At 46.8% G+C, this 20,284-nt stretch overlaps 1 protein-coding gene across 7 annotated transcripts in view; it reads right to left on the reverse strand.

Moving 5' to 3' along the window:
* Nucleotides 1-3,580: 3,580 nt before the first annotated feature.
* Nucleotides 3,581-20,284, reverse strand: part of LOC148442170 (alanine aminotransferase 2) — a 269,352-nt gene continuing 252,648 nt past the window's right edge. For all 7 annotated transcript variants that reach the window (XM_088464138.1, XM_088464137.1, XM_088464136.1 and 4 more), the window contains 7 exons: nucleotides 9,843-10,086; nucleotides 9,462-9,541; nucleotides 7,305-7,441; nucleotides 7,052-7,226; nucleotides 5,577-5,732; nucleotides 4,901-5,013; nucleotides 3,581-4,736 (listed from right to left, as the gene is read on the reverse strand). In XM_088464138.1, coding sequence (XP_088320264.1) covers nucleotides 4,646-4,736; nucleotides 4,901-5,013; nucleotides 5,577-5,732; nucleotides 7,052-7,226; nucleotides 7,305-7,441; nucleotides 9,462-9,541; nucleotides 9,843-10,086 — 996 coding nt within the window. In that variant the 3' untranslated portion in view covers nucleotides 3,581-4,645. The remainder of the gene's footprint in view (nucleotides 4,737-4,900; nucleotides 5,014-5,576; nucleotides 5,733-7,051; nucleotides 7,227-7,304; nucleotides 7,442-9,461; nucleotides 9,542-9,842; nucleotides 10,087-20,284) is intronic.

A 20,284-nucleotide genomic window follows, 5' to 3' on the forward strand; every position in this document is an offset into this window, starting at 1 on the left:
TCAAGCCCCGCCCCCGTCGGCCCCCTGCTGCTTCTCTTACCCGGGCTTCTCCCGGGTAGAGAATATAAAAGGTAGGCAACTCTGCATAGGTCTCTCCAGGAGCGTATCTATAATGGCTGCAGGTCACATAGGTCTCTCCAGGAGTGTATCTATAATGGCTGCAGGGTCACATAGGTCTCTCCAGGAGCGTATCTATAATGGCTGCAGGGTCACATAGGTCTCTCCAGGAGCGTATCTATAATGGCTGCAGGGTCACATAGGTCTCTCCAGGAGCGTATCTATAATGGCTGCAGGGTCACACAGGTCTCTCCAGGAGCGTATCTATAATGGCTGCAGGGTCACACAGGTCTCTCCAGGGGAGTATCTATAATGGCTGCAGGGTCACATAGGTCTCTCCAGGAGCGTATCTATAATGGCTGCAGGGTCACATAGGTCTCTCCAGGAGCGTATCTATAATGGCTGCAGGGTCACATAGGTCTCTCCAGAAGCGTATCTATAATGGCTGCAGGGTCACATAGGTCTCTCCAGGAGCGTATCTATAATGGCTGCAGGGTCACTAGGTTTCTCTAGGGGCGTATCTATAATGGCTGCAGGGTCACATAGGTCTCTCCAGGAGCGTATCTATAATGGCTGCAGGGTCACATAGGTCTCTCCAGGAGCGTATCTATAATAGCTGCAGGTCACATAGGTCTCTCCAGGAGCGTATCTATAATAGCTGCAGGGTCACATTGGTCTCTCCAGGGGCGTATCTATAATGGCTGCAGGTCACATAGGTCTCTCCAGGAGCGTATCTATAATGGCTGCAGGGTCACATAACTTTGAAACAAGCGCAACCGCAAAAGTATCAATCTGCGTACAAATCGCCATTGCGTACATCTCTGATCAGGCGCTATAGAGGTAGATTGTTTTACAGTCCAATTTTTACTTTACAGTATTACCTTGTGCTTAGTTTTGTTATGTTTTAAATCATTTTCATGCAAATTTGTTGTTTCAAAAATGATTCTTATATAGATTAATGTCTTTTCTTACATAAGCAATGATTAGCTTCCACAGCAATATATGGTGATAAACAGCAATGAATCTGATCGATTGTCGGACTGGCCACAAGGACACGCGGGCACCGAGCCACACACAGACCTAGAATTGGTTTGGCGTGACGTACCCCACTAACAGAAGATACATCAGCACCACCCGCATGGTCTCCTGTAATAATGGTTATTAGTGCGCAGTCTCTGGCTTAGATTCTCGCCAGTTACACAGAGTAATAATATACAGTATATGTAGATTTTTCATTTCACCAATCCTCCAGTGCCGCATTGTATCGCTACATGTTACTGGTGGGCACTGTATACCCCAGTCTGACCCCCCTGCTACATTCTCCCTGGGGGGGGGCGAGCATGGCCGGAGACAGACGAGGGGAGGGGGCGAGCATGGCCGGAGACAGACAAGGGGAAGGGGCGAGCATGGCCGGAGACAGACAAGGGGGGGAGAGCATGGCTGGAGACAGACGAGGGGGGGAGAGCATGGGCATGGCCGGAGACAGACGAGGGGGGGAGAGCATGGCCGAAGACAGACGAGGGGGGGGGGGAGAGCATGGCCAGAGACAGATGAGGGGGGACAGCATGTCCGAAGACAGACGAGGGGGGGGGTGGAGAGCATGGCCAGAGACAGATGAGGGGGGAGAGCATGGCCAGAGACAGATGAGGGGGAAGAGCATGGCCGGAGACAGATGAGGGAGGAGAGCATGGCCGGAGACAGATGAGGGAGGAGAGCATGGCCGGAGACAGATGAGGGAGGAGAGCATGGCCGGAGACAGATGAGGGGGGAGAGCATGGCCGGAGACAGATGAGGGGAGAGAGCATGGCCGAAGACAGACGAGGGGGGGGGGGAGAGCATGGCCAGAGACAGATGAGGGGGGAGAGCATGGCCGGAGACAGATGAGGGGGGAGGAACATGGCCGGAGACAGATGAGGGGGGAGGAGCATGGCCGGAGACAGATGAGGGGAGAGAGCATGGCCAGAGACAGATGAGGGGGGAGAGCATGGCCGGAGACAGACGAGGGGGGGGGGGGAGAGCATGGCCAGAGACAGATGAGGGGGGAGGAGCATGGCCGGAGACAGATGAGGGGGGAGGAGCATGGCCGGAGACAGATGAGGGGGGAGGAGCATGGCCGGAGACAGATGAGGGGGGAGGAGCATGGCCGGAGACAGATGAGGGGGGAGGAGCATGGCCGGAGACAGATGAGGGGGGAGGAGCATGGCCGGAGACAGATGAGGGGGGAGGAGCATGGCCGGAGACAGATGAGGGGGGAGGAGCATGGCCGGAGACAGATGAGGGGGGAGGAGCATGGCCGGAGACAGATGAGGGGGGAGGAGCATGGCCGGAGACAGATGAGGGGGGAGGAGCATGGCCGGAGACAGATGAGGGGGGAGGAGCATGGCCGGAGACAGATGAGGGGGGAGGAGCATGGCCGGAGACAGATGAGGGGGGAGGAGCATGGCCGGAGACAGATGAGGGGGGAGGAGCATGGCCGGAGACAGATGAGGGGGGAGGAGCATGGCCGGAGACAGATGAGGGGGGAGGAGCATGGCCGGAGACAGATGAGGGGGGAGGAGCATGGCCGGAGACAGATGAGGGGGGAGGAGCATGGCCGGAGACAGATGAGGGGGGAGGAGCATGGCCGGAGACAGATGAGGGGGGAGGAGCATGGCCGGAGACAGATGAGGGGGGAGGAGCATGGCCGGAGACAGATGAGGGGGGAGAGCAGGGCCGGAGACAGATGAGGGGGGAGACAGGTGAGGGGGAGGAGCATGGCCAGAACGTGGTACACACCTAGGGCCCGATCTGATGCCAGAGCGATGTATTTCTACTGCACATGACTAAGTTGCGCACGTGACTATCAGCGCAAAGATTCGGATGCACGGTCGCTGAAATGTATTAGACATGTAATGCGTGTCCCTGGGCGGTGGCTGATTAGAGGCACAGAGGTGCTGCGTCTTAGGGAGGGTTTTCGTTTTTGGCACCCCCCGGGGAGGTTTAGGCTAGGGGAAGGGGGGAGGTAGGCTCCACTGGGGGGAGGTAAGGGTTAGGCACCCCCACCGGAGGGTTAAGTTTAGGGTGTGGAAGGAGGGGTTAGGCATCACCAGGGGGGGGGGGGGGGTTAGGCACCACTGAGGGAGGGTTAGGCTAGGGGAAGCGATGGTTAGGGATAGGCACCCCCCCAGGAGGGTTAGGTTTAGGGTGCGGGAAGGGAGGGTTAGGGACCACCGGTGGAAGGTTTGGCACCACTAAGCCCCAGTAGGGGATCCTGACAGTTCGGGCTTCCAGTGTCGGTATTTAGTCCGCTGGATGTATTACATACCGATTCCCCAGGCGCTATTACTATTACTATTACAGCGTCTACAGACGCTCAAAGTGGACGCCTCAGTCCTGGCACACGGATGCGCACTGCGTCCATTGTAGCGGCATTAGCATAAAATTGCGTCCCGTTCAGAATCAGGCCCCAAGACTTCGCTCCGGATTGAGTGGAACTGGGGACTCCCAGTAAGTAACAAAATAAATTTACATTCACAAGTTTTAATTGTAATAAAGTTTTATTGGTAAAATGTAAGACACTGTTATATTAGCCCTTAAGTAGGAGCAAATCTTCCTTATTCGTACAGTACATAGAAATGATCCTTTTACATCAGAGGCTGGACTGCAGAGCTGACACCTTGTTCTCCGCAATGCAAGCCCGACACTCTCATCGAGGTACAGAGCACATCTAGAATGCCCGTCTCACTGGGTCACCTGGGAATAAGGCATACATCGGAAGCTGGCGCCCAGATAAGTCTGGGGCCTATTGTTCTAGCAACGCACAAATCTACCCTTAACAAAGATGGCAGCCCCCAGTCCCAGAGTATCAGGCTGTTACACTTGGCATAGCAGCATACCATGGCTTTATAACACTGAGCAGCGGGAGTTCAGACACCAAATCAGGTAGGTAGGTTCTCCTGGAGGCTCATATGGGAATGGCAGAAACTATGGATGCTCAGCTACAACCAAAGTACCTTCACCCCCCCCCAAACCTGAGTTAGCCCCAGGAGACCCATCACCCAGCTTGAAATGGAGCTGAACTTAAGACTTGGGTGTATCAGCAAAAGCAGCATTTATATTGAGGTCCTAGAGTCACCTATAGTAGCTCTATAACTCAATCCATTATACTTTATCTGTACCGTAACGTCACACTATCGGGTTACGGCGGATTACAGGGAGGATGCTTGTCACAGGGCTTGCAATCATGTTGAGCATGCAGAGAAAAACAAAACAACTCAGGACACAGTCTGGCCCAGCCAATACTACGAGAAATTATTATGCTTTAAAATGAATAATCTGACATTGTCCCCACAAATAAAAATAGGGGACAGCATTCTATCCTTGAGGCCACACAAGATAAGAAGGTGGCTGACAGTCATCACTAGTTCTGGTGACACCGGGGAGCTTTATACTCACTGGGATAAATTTGGCACATGGAACAATCTTGGCAATGCCCAGTAAAGAAAGGTCCTGGTGGTCCTGGACTATCGAGAACAAACTACAATTCCATCTACATGTTCCCCCACCCATAAGTCTTCATCATCCACAGTCACCACAGCATGGTCACCTCCTAGGAGTATTCACGGGTGAATTTCTGATGGAAATCCTTCAGCCGCTCCAAGAGGCTCTTGAGCTTCTCAGTAGGGGGGAGGATGGTCATCCTGGAGAAGAGGAGAATTTAGCCGTCAAGTTACCATCAAGCTTGGAGACATCATAAACCTCCACAATCCAGGATGCATTGAATATTCTCTTCTCCTGGATCTCGGGCTACTTCTAGGAAGCTTTGGGCAGCAGCTCACACAACGTGTGATTACCAAGTACCTACCTGAAGTGGTGGGTCCCGTCACGTTGGCCAAACCCGCTCCCCGGAACCACACAGATACCAGTCTCCTCCAGCAGCTTCATACAGAAGAACATGTCCGGTGCCTGACCTTCAGCCTGGGAAGGAGATGCAGGAGTATAGTGTTTATTTTATACATATACTGTATACACAGTTATCTCATTTCAATGAACGATGCATTAACTGTATATAACATTTTTAATTAAGGTGCCCAGACATTTGGTCTTCCAGTCTGACCGAATATTATTGGATTGTACATGAATCTCTCCATTTAGAAGCAAGCACACACTGCAAATTCATAGCATAAAGACACAACTCAATGCCGCAGGTTTTCCGGTTACCACGGCCGGATATTTCCAGCGTAGCAGCGTGCGGGAAAGTCGCAGGACAATCGTTACAGTCTCCAAACAAAAAACGTGAGCGCGCTGTAAGACAGTAACGTGTACTTGCAACTTTATTCCGGCTACGTAACATTAAAGACTGCACCAAGCACTGAATAAAGCACTTTAGTTACAGAGACACTAAAGAATCGATACCAGTATTACTAGTGATATTTACTATTATTATTGTTACGGACGACTGTCCAGCTCTCACGGATCATCTCCTGATCTCATGATGGGACTACACGTAGATCAGGACTGGATTCATCCACCCCACTCACCTGCGCCAGTTTGATGGCTTTCTCCGGGATCTCAATCTTTGGGAATGAGTACATCGCTCCCTGGACGGGGTTACAGTGGATCCCGGGGGCCTGGTTTAGGATCTCCTCTGTGAGCCGTGCCTTCTCGGCCAGATTACCCAGCACGGTTTGTTTCTCCTGGGGAATAACAGACACAAGTGTTAGTATGTACTTAGGGGCCCATTTATCACTATTTATATATCTAATATTTGCGTCTTATACCCAGGAAACACCCATTTTCGGGGTGGGGGAGGAATAACCGCAAATAATTAGTATCCCCCAAATGTATGAAGGAGGGGCCACAGCAGATCTCTCAGATATTCTGTGATCCCTCCAATCCAGCCGGCAGCCCCCTCCCCTATACGTCTCTATGGGGGATGTGATGCTGCCATATTTACCAACTAGCGGAATGTGATGCATCCAGAGATTGGACCCCGCAGCTACAGACATCTGATTATGGTAGTGGTACGCTGCAGCCTATGGGCGACACATCGCAAATAGTACCGGAAGGGGCTTCCACAGGAACCCTCCCCCAGCAATGGGCGCCGTGTATGTGTGGCCTGTGGAACGCACTTGCGCTGGAGTGTCGGCACAGGACGCGGTCACTTCACTCCCAGCACATTGCAGGGACGAGATCCCTCTCTCTCTCTCCGGAGCCCCGGTCCCCGCGGATGCATTTTGTTAAATCCCAGCGATATGAACGCATCCTGCAATGCCATCAATGAGCACCAATATCGCGCCCAGATCACAGAGATGCAATCAGTAATAAATGTCCCCCTTACACAGGTATAACAGCACCACATGGCGAGATAGGACCTATTCCGTATACACAGGTCACGGCCTCTATCTCACGGAGGTAAATATATCGGGAAAGTGGAGACTAAGGGGTCTATGTACTAAGCAATGTTAGGAGACAGAGTGAAAAGTGATAAGGTGCCAGCCAATCAGCTCCTAACTGCCATGTCACAGGCTGTGTTTGAAAAAATGACAGTTGGGAGCCGATTGGTTGGTACCTTTTCACTCTGTCTCCCAACACTGCTTAGTAAATAGTCCCCTTAATCCATTCAGCGCGATATACGCCCCATCTCTTTGTGGACAGGTGAAACCGTTTAGTACAGACAGGTAGATTTGGGCTGGCACCGCCCCCAGGTCTCTCTCAGATACAGGCAGGGGGTGGGGGGGGGGGGGGGAGGATCCTGCATTGATGCTCCCTGTATGCAGAAACGCTGTGTAGCTGTATACTGGGAGTACCTGGGCCATGAGACCCTGGTAGGGACAGCAATGCAGATTTAGGGGTCTATCCCCAGTGGAGCGACAGCAAATCATAGTGACAGTAGTTTGCCAGCTGCTGTCATACTACAATGCCAGCGTGCATCTGGCTGGAAAGTTTCTACTGAGACTTGTAGTTCCACACACTGCCTAATCCTGATTGACCCCCTGACCATGCTCAGTGTTACCGCAATAAATTGCTTGTAGGAAGGGTCTCCGGGCTGAGGGGGGTTCACGATCACATCCAGTAGCGCTTGTCCCGGTACGGGGGGGCAGAGACGTACAGACACCAGTTTGATCAGCTGCTGTTTTACTGCTGGGTCCACATTGACGACCTCCATGTATCCCCCTCGGAAGCCACACCTGGGGGCAATCAGGACAGGCGTTAGGGCGTCAGACCCACAACATCACCCTCTCCGGAGATTGGATAACGATACTCACTCGCCCATGTATCCTTTAGATATGGAGTGAAATGACGCCATCTCCACCACCTCCGAGTACTTAGGCCCCATCTCAAACAGGACCTTCTTGAAGGAGTGGAAGGCGCAGCCCTTGGCATAGACGTTATCCTGATATACCTGCAATCAGCGCAAAGGAGGCACATGGTGGTAAGGTAGGCATCACTGGAGAGTAGGGACAGAATAGATACTAGAGTATGTCCCACCCCCGCAATGCTTACACTAAGCTTCCTCTCTACCACTAAGGAGAACATTGAGTATTATCTGTAAGCTATAACTGCATGTCATTTCCTCACTGGCCACTAGGGGGCGCCCAGACCTGCTGCTGTCTATAATTTCCCTATAACTCTCCCAGCGTCTCATCTGCTCCCATCAGTGACCTCATACACTTCCCAGTGACCTGACTTACTGCTCCCTACTGACTTACTGCTCCCTACCGAGCCCCAGGAACCTCTTTATTCCGTATTACAGTGTAAAGTCTGGTGTACAGAGCCCGCGTCATCCTCTGTTATATTATGTAACACTATAGGGTATTTGTGTATAATCATCCAAACTGTAATCTCTGTATAACACATTAGTGCTTTATAATGACACGATGATAATAATGATCAGATATATCTCCATGATGTACACGAGTTTTTAAATATGAGTGTTACCTGGGGGGGGGCTGTAGGGTGAGGTATAATACTGTATATCTCCTGCTATATTGGGGGGTGGGTGGTGAGGTATAATACTGTATATCTCCTGCTATATTGGGGGGTGGGTGAGGTATAATACTGTATATCTCCCACTATATTGGGGGGGGGGAGGTATAATACTGTATATCTCCCGCTATATTGGGGGGGGGTGAGGTATAATACTGTATATCTCCTGCTATATTGGGGGGGGGGGTGAGGTATAATACTGTATATCTCCCGCTATATTGGGGGGGGTGAGGTATAATACTGTATATCTCCTGCTATATTGGGGGGGGGGTGAGGTATAATACTGTATATCTCCTGCTATATTGGGGGGTGGGTGAGGTATAATACTGTATATCTCCTGCTATATTGGGGGGGGGTGAGTTATAATACTGTACATCTCCTGTTATATTGGGGGGGTGAGGTATAATACTGTATATCTCCTGTTATATTGGGGGGTGGGTGAGGTATAATACTGTATATCTCCTGCTATATTGGGGGGGTGAGGTATAATACTGTATATCTCCTGCTATATTGGGGGGAGGGTGAGGTATAATACTGTACATCTCCTGCTATATTGGGGGGTGGGGGGTGAAGTATAATACTGTATATCTCCTGCCATATTGGGGGGGGGAGGTATAATACTGTATATCTCCTGCTATATTGGGGGGGGTGAGGTATAATACTGTATATCTCCCGCTATATTGGGGGGGGGTGAGGTATAATACTGTATATCTCCCGCTATATTGGGGGGGGTGAGGTATAATACTGTATATCTCCCACTATATTGGGGGGGTGTGAGGTATAATATTGTATATCTCCTGCTATATTGGGGGGGGGGTGAGGTATAATACTGTATATCTCCTGCTATATTGGGGGGGGGTGAGGTATAATACTGTATATCTCCTGCTATATTGGGGGGGGGGTGAGGTATAATACTGTACATCTCCTGTTATATTGGGGGGGTGAGGTATAATACTGTATATCTCCTGCTATATTGGGGGGTGGGTGAGGTATAATACTGTACATCTCCTGCTATATTGGGGGGTGAAGTATAATACTGTATATCTCCTGCTATATTGGGGGGGGTGAGGTATAATACTGTATATCTCCTGCTATATTGGGGGGGGGGGTGAGGTATAATACTGTACATCTCCTGTTATATTGGGGGGGTGAGGTATAATACTGTATATCTCCTGCTATATTGGGGGGTGGGTGAGGTATAATACTGTACATCTCCTGCTATATTGGGGGGTGAAGTATAATACTGTATATCTCCTGCTATATTGGGGGGGTGAGGTATAATACTGTACATCTCCTGCTATATTGGGGGGTGGGTGAGGTATAATACTGTATATCTCCTGCTATATTGGGGGGTGGGTGAGGTATAATACTGTACATCTCCTGCTATATTGGGGGGGGGGTGAGGAAGAGATCACAATATTTTGTGGAATTTTTACCTCATCAGCCATAAGAAAAAGATTCTCTTCAGCTGCAAAACGAATCACGTCCTCAATACATTTCCTGCTCTGTACCTGACCTGGGGCACAGAGAGACCATATCAGTGCTGAGACAGACACAGAGACAGACAGACACAGAGACACAGACAGACACAGAGACACAGACAGACAGACACAGACAAACACAGACAGACACAGAGACAGACAGACACAGACAGACACAGAGACACAGACAGACACAGAGACACAGACAGACACAGAGACAGACAGACACAGAGACACAGACAGACACAGAGAAAAGTGAACAGTCCATGAGGCAGAGGCCATCCCATTACACCCCAGTATAAAGTCTCTGCACATACTGGGCTGGGGAGGGGTTACCTGTAGGGTTGCCAGGGTTGATGATACACAGGACCTTGGGGTTGCAGTGTGTGCGGGCATCCTCCAGGGCTCTCCTCAGCGCCGTGATGTCCAGCGCCCAGCAGTTCTCCTCATCAAGATAGTAATTCACCTGCACGGCGCCCAACTCCGCCAGAGCTGCTGAGTACAGGGGGTACTGGGGGATGGGGATAAGGACCCCAGTGCGAGAGTTTCCCTGGCCAGACACCAGTAGCTTCAGCATGGTCTGAGAAGTCAGAGAGGTGGGGGGTGAGCAGGGGACACGTGGTGAGACATGCCGAGTGACATACACAGGGCGGGGGGATGGACACGTATGGTACACAGCGGGGGCATCATTCTGGGAATATCCTCTAGAACTGGGGTAGCCAACCCTGGTCCTCAAGAGCTACCAACATTGCATGTTTTCCAGGTCTCCTCACAGAATCACAAGTGAAATAATTAGCTCCACCCGCCGTGTTCTCCCCAGAAAATGTTTCCGGCCGGGTGGCATCATCAAATAGCCGGGTTGGGCCTTCGCAATAATAAAATGTTTTAAACTTTGACCTTATAATGATTTGAAATAACATTTTATATATTAATTCTCCTCTTATTATTAGAGACCCAGTCGCCTGATTATGAAAAAGCTGCAAAGTCTGTAGGATCTGGTCCTATTTATACAGCTCCCAGATACTGGCCCCACTTGCAGGCTCCCAAAGTGCCGGATGGTGCACACGCAAACACCAGCCTGGGGAGAACACTGACCTGTGGATCTTTTTAAATGTGTTAGTGAGTAATGAATACACCTGTGCTCCTGCTGGGTGGTCTGGAAACCATAAACTGTTAGTAGCTCTCGAGTTTGGCTCCCCCTGCGCTAGGGCACAGCAGAGATTTACTGCACATATTTGGTCACAGCACATCACAATGAGGACATAATAAGCAACAGCATGGTTGGTGCAGTGGTTCGTAGCATTACTGCCTTGTCGAAGTTGGATAATTGGCTGAGACCAGATCAGTTTAAAATTAAATCGCAGCGACGCCATCTTGCGACTGGCCGCAAGACTCCATTTTGGAAATGAGATAGCAAGACGCCATTTTAGATAACCTTACACTTTAGTACATGTGGCGATATTACTATTAGCAACATGCGATTGCATCTTTCATCATTTCTCATACACACATTAATACTCACAAGTGCGCTGTTAACTAGTCGCATATTAGCGAATGCATAGGACTTTGTATGAAACCGCTGTATTAGCAGCTTTATGCGCACGCATCTGCCCAAGTTAACTAGCGTCCTTATATCAATCCCCGAATACTCACACATTACATATTCACACATAAGGTTTAGTAAGCTTTAAAAGTATATGATTTAAGTTGGTTCAGTTAGTTTAAATGCTGTGAAATAAAGATATTTGATAACTAAGGTTCTATACATGTTAAGACAGCAGTGTTTGGGTTCGTACTGATGCGTACTCTTTCAACAGAATTCCGGTACTATCGGTGTGGAGATCGCATCATGCATTCGCAACTTATGGACCGCAGAGACTACAAGCAACAAAATGTATATATTTTATGAACTGTTAGGATGCAGCATTGGGGGTGGGAAGGGAAGACCCCCAGTTGTTAGAGGCTGGGTGCGTCTATTTGAACCAGCCTGTTAAATGCACTATAACATATGGTTCTCCCCTGGGAACCAATGACATAAGCAAGAAACTTCTCTATTGTCCGTTCTATTCTGGGGGGGCATAAATGTGTGTTCAAACGCTGGGTTCTTAGTCTTCTTGCTGAATGCTGATAGATGGAGGTTTTCTTTCTGAATGCCGGGATCTGGTCCAGAGGCGCATGCGTATGTATACTGTACTTGGGTCTGTATAATTCCTTTGCGTCTAATTGTGTCTGGATCAATAGTGTGTAACTGACTGTACTTTTTACTTGAATAATACTTTGTGCTTTGGAACCACATGTTCTAAGTCTGGAGTCTCTATTTACTGTATGATTGCGTACGCAAATTAAGCGTCATCCTTAGAGGTTTATAGGTAGGATTTTAGAAGGTACAGGCAGGGGTATATAGAGGTTCAATTTTAATATTCACAGATGGGGGCTCGTCGAGTGAAGTCACTTACCTACTCACACGGCACATACGGCTATCGATATCTCAGCAAAGGGTGGAGTGGCCACATACACATACAGGGTTTTCCTGTAACCGCTTTGTGCTGAAAGATCGCTATCAGTTTTCGTGTGAGCCAAGGAAGCTGACTAGAATCTAGGGACAAGAAAGGAAAAAGTTTGTTTCCCTTTGTTGATAGAACCTAACGCTTAGAGGGGTGCCGCAGTATTGAGTACGCGGCTGAGACGCATTTTTGCGTGTGCAGTTAAAAAGTCATTATACGGTTGTGTGGTAGTCGCATTATTGTGTATTCGGCTGGTCACACAATAGTGTATACGCACTTCTGGTTCTGCTGCCACGTGTTTAAACAAAGCCGTCGAGGTTTACCTTTTTCAATTGTTATCAATATCTGGGTTAACGTGTATTTTTCTGCACAGGAAAACGTGTGTAACAGTGAGTATTTGTTGGACAAAGTTAAGGGTATCGTATGATCCTTAAGGGCTAGGTGCAAGGGTTAGCCTAGCCGCTCGGTAAGCAGCTTTACTGTTCTATACACAGTAGCAGGTGTACATGTTGTCTTTGTTGTAGAGAGGTGCGTAGGAGTGGCCAACATACAAACTCCCATAGGTGTGGAAGTTGCCTTACTAAATCTTATCCGGGTGTGGAAGTTGCCTTTTTCAAATCTTATCCAGGTGTGTGGGCACCGCTGACTTAAATCGTCCACAGGTAAGTGAAAGTATCTTGATTGTCTTTCACCAGTTTAAATCTTTATTGAAAAGCGTAGGAGTTGTCTCAGAATGGGAGCTACGCAAACAGTAGAGATGTTAGACAATGATGTGCTGCTAATGGAAGCACTGTTTGGATTGGCCCGTCGTATTATGCATACTAAGAACTGTACTTATGCAATAAGGTATTGTGATGTATGGTTTAAAATGACGATGAAGAGTGTTAGACCGTTTCCCAGAAATGGTAGTTTTGATAAGGATGTATTAGATAATGTCCGGGATCACATCAGTCTGATGCGCTCCCGAGAGAAAAATGTCAAATATTTTGAATGTTTAAAAATTGTGGCAGCATGAAGGGGATGCGTGGCTTAAAAATGTGCAAGCGACGCAAACTAGCGTCGTGAGCGCATTGCCAGAAAATACATCCGCGATGCTGAATTGCAATAGGGGCGAGCCGCAAAATGGCTCGCACGTGTGGCAAGGTAGTGTTGTGGAGAGTATTGCCAGCAGTTCACGTTCACATCCCCCACCTTATGTGGATGGAGGTGCAAGTACAGTTACCAAAAATACCCATAAAAATGTAACAAGCAATTTGTACCCCCTCTTAAGCAACCATAAAGAAAATGTTTATGATGTGGATGATGAGCCTATTGTAATGTCTGCCATTTCCCATGCTGTGCAAATGATAGATGCTGCATCACCACAATCACGAGTGGTGCCACCAACTCCATCGGTAACAGCAAGGGAAGTGTTAACACACTCTGAACCCGTAGAGGAAGTTGTTAATACCATACGTAGCAGCAGCAGATTAAACCCCCAGCCAGGTAACCAGGTCAGAGGTAGCAACGCTGTCGGTCTGCATCCCATTCGGACGATAACTGTTCCGAATGGAAATGCAGATGCAAACGGTGTAGTGCCTACGAGGGAAGTAGTAATGCATTGTCCTTGGACAAGAGCAGAACTAAATTCCATCATAAATGATTTCCCTGATCCCAAAAAGGAACTAGCCAAATGTCAAAGATTTTTGAGAAATTTGGGTAGTTCTCATGAGCCCACTAATAAAGATTGGCGTGTGGTGTTAAGGGCCTGTCTGCCACGCTATACCGACGTGACAAAATTTATCACGGATTGTGTATTGGATGGTGACGTTCCCTTAACAGACCAAGTAAACCAAGGTAACATTTCCCGCATTGTAACTCAATTGGGTGTATATTTTCCAGCAGTAGTTAACTGGAACAAAATTTTCACAATTAAGCAAAAGGAGAGTGAAACTGCAGAAGACTATTGCGACCGGGCTCTGCAGGCTATCACACAGTACACTGGGATAGAAGATATTAAAGATAGCACTCACCACAGGGGAACGATAGTCACGGTACTCATGGACGGTCTGAGAGACGACTTAAAGACTCGGGCTCAGACCTCACAACCTGGCTGGAGGGGACTTACAATAGATAACCTCAGAGTCTGCCATAGAACATGATAAAAATATCACAAAGAAGAGAGAGACCCAGAGCGAAAAACTAATGGCTGTCAGTATCCAAGCTCTAGAAGGAATGACAATAACATCACAGCCAACCGACACACATGTACCCACACACACACCTGCACCTGAACAATTACACGTCCTCACCAATCCCACACCACAGCAAACACATCCTTACCCCACATATCATACACAACCACAGGTCCCATACTCATATCCCCCGCAATATCCTTACCCTCCCTATCCTTACCCATACCCACCACCTTTCCCTCTTGCTCAAATCCCACAACAATCTTTTCATCCACCCCGTTCAAAATTATGTTTTAACTGTCACCAAGTGGGACACGTAGGTAAGAACTGCAAAATGAAGAACACTACACAGGAACACGAGTTTCCCATGGGTTCATAGGTAACCCCAGTATCTTCTCCCAGGCCTTATATGACTGTTTACAATCTTTTCAACCTGCCAATGTATCTGTTCTAATGTAAAATGTGGATGATTTATTGTTGTATTTTAGGTAGGGATGTGCAGGCTCGGATAGGTTCGAGTTTGCACGTGGAGTTCGGATTTTTCCGAACTCCACGTGCAAACTCGAACCTATCCGAGCCTGCACATCCCTAATTTTAGGTCATGTTTAAATGATATTAAACTGTTGTGCTTTATCTCCCACTCATAGGACACAAGGTTGCTAAGGATAAACGGCAGCCATGCCAGGCTAAGGTCAGCTAATCGGAATACTATCCAACCCAGTGGCACAGGAATTATTTAGAGCAGTAGCTATTGATAACAAGATTTAATTGCAGGAACCTGTATGCAGATTCTATATCCCTAGAATTATTAAAAATGATGGGGGGGGGACTTATTTTACAGGTGACGTTTCCAAGAACATGTGTGAGATGATGGGTAACAACACTAAGATTATCCCAGACTGTCTTTTCCTTTATTTGTCCCCCTTTGAGATACTGTTCAAACAGGCAGCCTCATGTGAAAATATGATAATGAGGTTACTGTGCAGGGTCTCACGAAGATGAATGAGAATAACCGAAATTGAAAGTGTTATTAACTAACATGTCTAATGCAACCTGTCATGTCAAAATCTGGAAGAATTTGTTATGATCCAAAAAATTTTTCAGCTCAGGTTGTTTGACTGATCGGTGGAAAGGTCCGTATCTGACGATACAGCATCCTCAAAGGGTGGCCGAGGAAGATACGTGGGTCCATTCCACTCACTATAGGGAGGTTAACCAACCGGTGGAGATACAAGGCAGAGACAAGGCGATAACGTGGACCTGTCGATTGCAAGCTTGTGCCGGAAGGATTTAAAAGGTGACGGTGAGATATCTGAGCTAAAGAAATGTGTAGATCAGTGCTTCCAGCAAAGGAGTGGTCTGCTGTGGTCATCCTAGTTCTTTTTCTTTCCAGAGTTTTTCTCGTGATGATCTGTTTGGGGATACTCAGTGTCTGTGATGGATGACCGATAAAGGAAATGTGAGCTGACGGCAGAGCTGATGGAGTGGAGTCAGGTGGAGGAGTGCTATGCCAATCAGGGGAGTGTCTGACCAATCTTAGTACTGTTATTGTTAAGAGAGCTGTAATTCCAGATACTCGGGGAAGGTGTGGAGGTTTATCGTCTGAAGATTCCTATATTTGTGAGCTCTGTGGGTTCCTAGTTGATGAGAACTGTATCCAATGGTGTCAACCTAAATATAATCCGTACTGGGGTGGGTATCCTCTAGAGGATTATCATAGCATGGTAGGCAAAGTGTTAAATCAAACTGATTGTTGGGTGTGTTCACATGTGCCCCAGGGACAGCATAATGTAGGGTTCGTGCCATCTCCGCTGAACATCATGGAAATTTTAGAATTGCAAAAAGGGAAAACCTTGGATGGAAAATTTCTATCATCCAAACCACCTCATTTCAAACTATCAATTCCAAGTAGATAGATCACTTTTGTGTTTAAACATAACCAACCCCAATAAACCCGGAGGTTGGGAAGTGACGGGGAATAATTAGACGATGACCTTCTCACAAAGAGCTGATAATGAGTCCATAAACTATGATCTGTTACGCTCAATTAAATCAAGTGGGAAACATTTTAGGTACCGGTATACATTGAGTTCCACCAAAGAAATTATTGGTAAGGTGCCAGATGGTTATTGTGCTAAAATAATAGAGCCAGAGACTTGCATGAACCAGATGGAAAACCCAGAAATAGGATTGTTTGCAAGAGAAATGTGCTTAATGATAATGATGCATACCATCCCTTATGTTCTCCCTGATAATGTATATTTTGTATGTGGAAGAAAAGCGTATAAATGGCTCTCCCCGAGTTCTGAAGGTTTGTGTTACCTGGGTAGAGTAGTCCCAGAAGTTATGACCCTCACACATGTTGAAATGCTTGGTATACATAAAAACACACCATCACCATATCTTCACACACAATATGAACACAGAGGCAAGAGGAATATGATACCTGGTGATATGCATAAAGCCACTCAGTTAATTAGTGAGACAACTGGCTTTCAAGTTTTAGTGGCACTGGATCCCACCAGAATTGCTCGGGGTACATTAAATTTTAGATATATTCAGGAACTTGCTAAATTGATAGATAATATCACATTCAGGTATACAGGGAGAGAATTGCAAGCGTACATGAAAGAACTGGTGCAACACAGGCTAGTGTTGAATTATTTAACTGCTGTTACTGGAGGGTATTGCGTAATGTTATCCACCCAATTTGGAGTAAAATGTTGCACTTATGTCACCAATGATACTAGCGACCCTAAGGAGGTGATAGACCGGAAGATGGATGCGATTCTGCAGATAAAATGGGAATTTCGTAAGAACCATAACGCTTCAGTGGCTGAAGTAGGGGAGAAGATAGAAGGATGGGTGTCATGGCTGAACCCAGTGAAATGGTTCTCAGGTCTAGGGGAATGGGTCCAGGAAGTGATCGCCAGCATAGGCAAATTCTTGATCCTTATACTAATTGTCATCATAATAATTGGCATATGCGTCCGGTGTGTTCCTATTGTGTTGAAGTGTGGAAAATGTAAAAAATAGAGTGAAACAAAAGAATGAAATAATGATGGTAGCCAGTATGAATACCGAGGTAAATACAGAACTGCATTACAACCCTGAGCTAGGAAGTACCATCATTTAATGTATTATATTTAGACATGCATAGAATATATTATTGAAATGTTATTTTTAAAACACCTCAGGTAATGTCAAGTCTCAATTCCCCTTCAAGACTGCTTTTATAAGACTGGTGCATCCCCACACCTTTCACATGATCTTCCAAGATCCGCGGTGTGCGTATAATAGTAGTTTTATGTCCCCACTCAGAGACACATTATTGATGGAGTAAGAACCACCTTGTGCCATCCCATAATAACACTAAATAATATGTAAATGTAAGCATAAGTTAAAATTCCAACAGATTGTGATAGCAGGTTGTTTACTATCAAAGGGTGGACTGTCGAAGCTGGATAATTGGCTGAGAACAGATCAGTTTAAAATTAAATCGCAGCGACGCCATCTTGCGACTGGCCGCAAGACTCCATTTTGGAAATGAGATCGCAAGACGCCATTTTGCGAATGGCCGCCTAAGCGCCATTTTAGATAAACTTACCCTTTAGTACATGTGGCGATATTACTATTAGCAACATGCGATTGCATCTTTCATCATTTCTCATACACACATTAATACGCACAATTATGCTGTTAACTAGTCGCATATTAGCGAATGCATAGGACTTTGTATGAAACCGCTGTATTATTAGCTTTATGCGCACGCATCTGCCCAAGTTAACTAGCGTCCTTATATCAAACCCCGAATACTCACACATTACATATTCACACATAAGGTTTAGTAAGCTTTAAAGTATATGATTTAAGTTGGTTCAGTTAGTTTAAATGCTGTGAAATAAAGATATTTGATAACTAAGGTTCTATACATGTTAAGACAGCAGTGTTTGGGTTCGTACTGATGCGTACTCTTTCAACAGAATTCCGGTACTATTGGTGTGGAGATCGCATCATGCATTCGCAACTTACGGACCGCAGAGACTACAAGCAACAAAATGTATATTTTATGAACAACAGTTAGGATGCAGCATTGGGGGTGGGAAGGGAAGACCCCCAGTTGTTAGAGGCTGGGTGCGTCTATTTGAACCAGCCTGTTAAATGCACTATAACATATGCTTCTCCCCTGGGAACCAATGGCATAAGCAAGAAACTTCTCTATTGTCCGGTCTATTCTGGGGGGGTATAAATGTGTGTTCAAACACTGGGTCTTTAGTCTTCTTGCTGAGTGCTGATAGATGGAGGTTTTCTTTCTGAATGCCGGGATCTGGTCCAGAGGCGCATGCGTATGTATACTGTACTTGGGTCTGTATAATTCCTTTGCGTCTAATTGTGTCTGGATCAATAGCATGTAACTGACTGTACTTTTACTTGAATAATACTTTGTGCTTTGGAACCACATGTTTTAAGTCTGGAGTCTCTATTTACTGTATGATTGTGTACGCAAATTAAGTGTCATCCTTAGAGGTTTATAGGTAGGATTTTAGAAGGTACAGGCAGGGGTATATAGAGGTTCATTTTTAATATTCACAGCCTCACAAGCACTAAGGTCATGAGTTCAATTCCTGGTCATAGCCGATGTGTGGAGTTTGTATGTGAGATTCCTCCCAAACTCTGAGTAAAGGTAGGTTACTTGGCTGCTGATAAATAAGTGACCTGTAGTACATGTACATGTGGTAGGGAAAATGGAGTGTAAGCTCACTGGGGCAGGGAGTGATGTGAAATACTATATATTCTCTGTACAGCGCTGCGGAATATGTGTGAGCTATATAAAGAATGGCTAATAAATAAGTAATGACAGAAATAATCAGAATAATAGACGTTTATATCACAGTAAATATGGTTCAGAAGAAGGAGGGAGTTACACGTACCCACAGTACCAGAGAATGAACAAAGACCATGAGTAATCTGGAGGAATGCGGTGCCAGCGAGTGCCATTGTGTGCCAGAGGGCAGTGCCAGCATGTGCCAGCGCCAGAGAACACATCAAACACGGCCGTGATTGAGACAAAACAGCTTCCTGCTGGGGGTCCAGATTTCATCAACACAAGTGGTGTACCTATTATACATCATATATATAGCCTACACTACAGCCAGGTATAATACCTATAGCCTACACTACAGCCAGGTATAATACCCTATATAGCCTACACTACAGCCAGGTATAATACCCTATATAGCCTACACTACAGCCAGGTATAATACCCTATATAGCCTACACTACAGCCAGGTATAATACCCTATATAGCCTACACTGCAGCCAGGTATAATACCCTATATAGCCTACACTACAGCCAGGTATAATACCCTATATAGCCTACACTGCAGCCAGGTATATTACCTATAGCCTACACTACAGCCAGGTATATTACCCTATATGTGATCCCCCAAAACAGGACACCACTTCATCATTTATATTTATATTTTAATATAAACTGCTTTCTTGAAGGAACAGGGGAATTACATACCAGACTAACCCATCCCCCCCCTCACATATACAGACACCTGATGCAGATGTGGGGAAGGAGCCTCAAGTTTGCCATGAGAGAGAGGAAATGGAGGGAATTACCTAAGGCTTAAGCAAAGCCCTGAAAGGTGACAACAAGCCCTGATCTGACAGAGGATGGAGATTCCCAGGAGTGGGAGCAGGACCTGACAGATTTAGGAGGATCAGGTCTGTGATGATAATACTGCCTGCACCCCTCACAGAGAGTAACAGAGATTCAGGCTGCCACTTGTACAGAGGATACATATACAGCCCTGGCCATTACCACAGACATCATCTGAGAGAAGTTGTTTAATCTTAATAAAATAAGTACTTCTGTGACAGCACTGAGGACAGACAGTAATGGCTGACAGGCTATGTGCTCATACAGGCACCATATACAGCTCTAACCAGTAACACCAGGAATACCCTCACCTGACAGCACTGAGGACAGACAGTAATGGCTGACAGGCTATGTGCTCATACAGGCACCATATACATCTCTAACCAGTAACACCAGGAATACTCTCACCTGACAGCACTGAGGACAGACAGT

This window comes from Taudactylus pleione, unplaced genomic scaffold (assembly GCF_031769625.1).
Source record: "Taudactylus pleione unplaced genomic scaffold, aTauple2 ptg001597l, whole genome shotgun sequence".
Classification (NCBI taxonomy): Eukaryota; Metazoa; Chordata; class Amphibia; order Anura; family Myobatrachidae; genus Taudactylus; species Taudactylus pleione.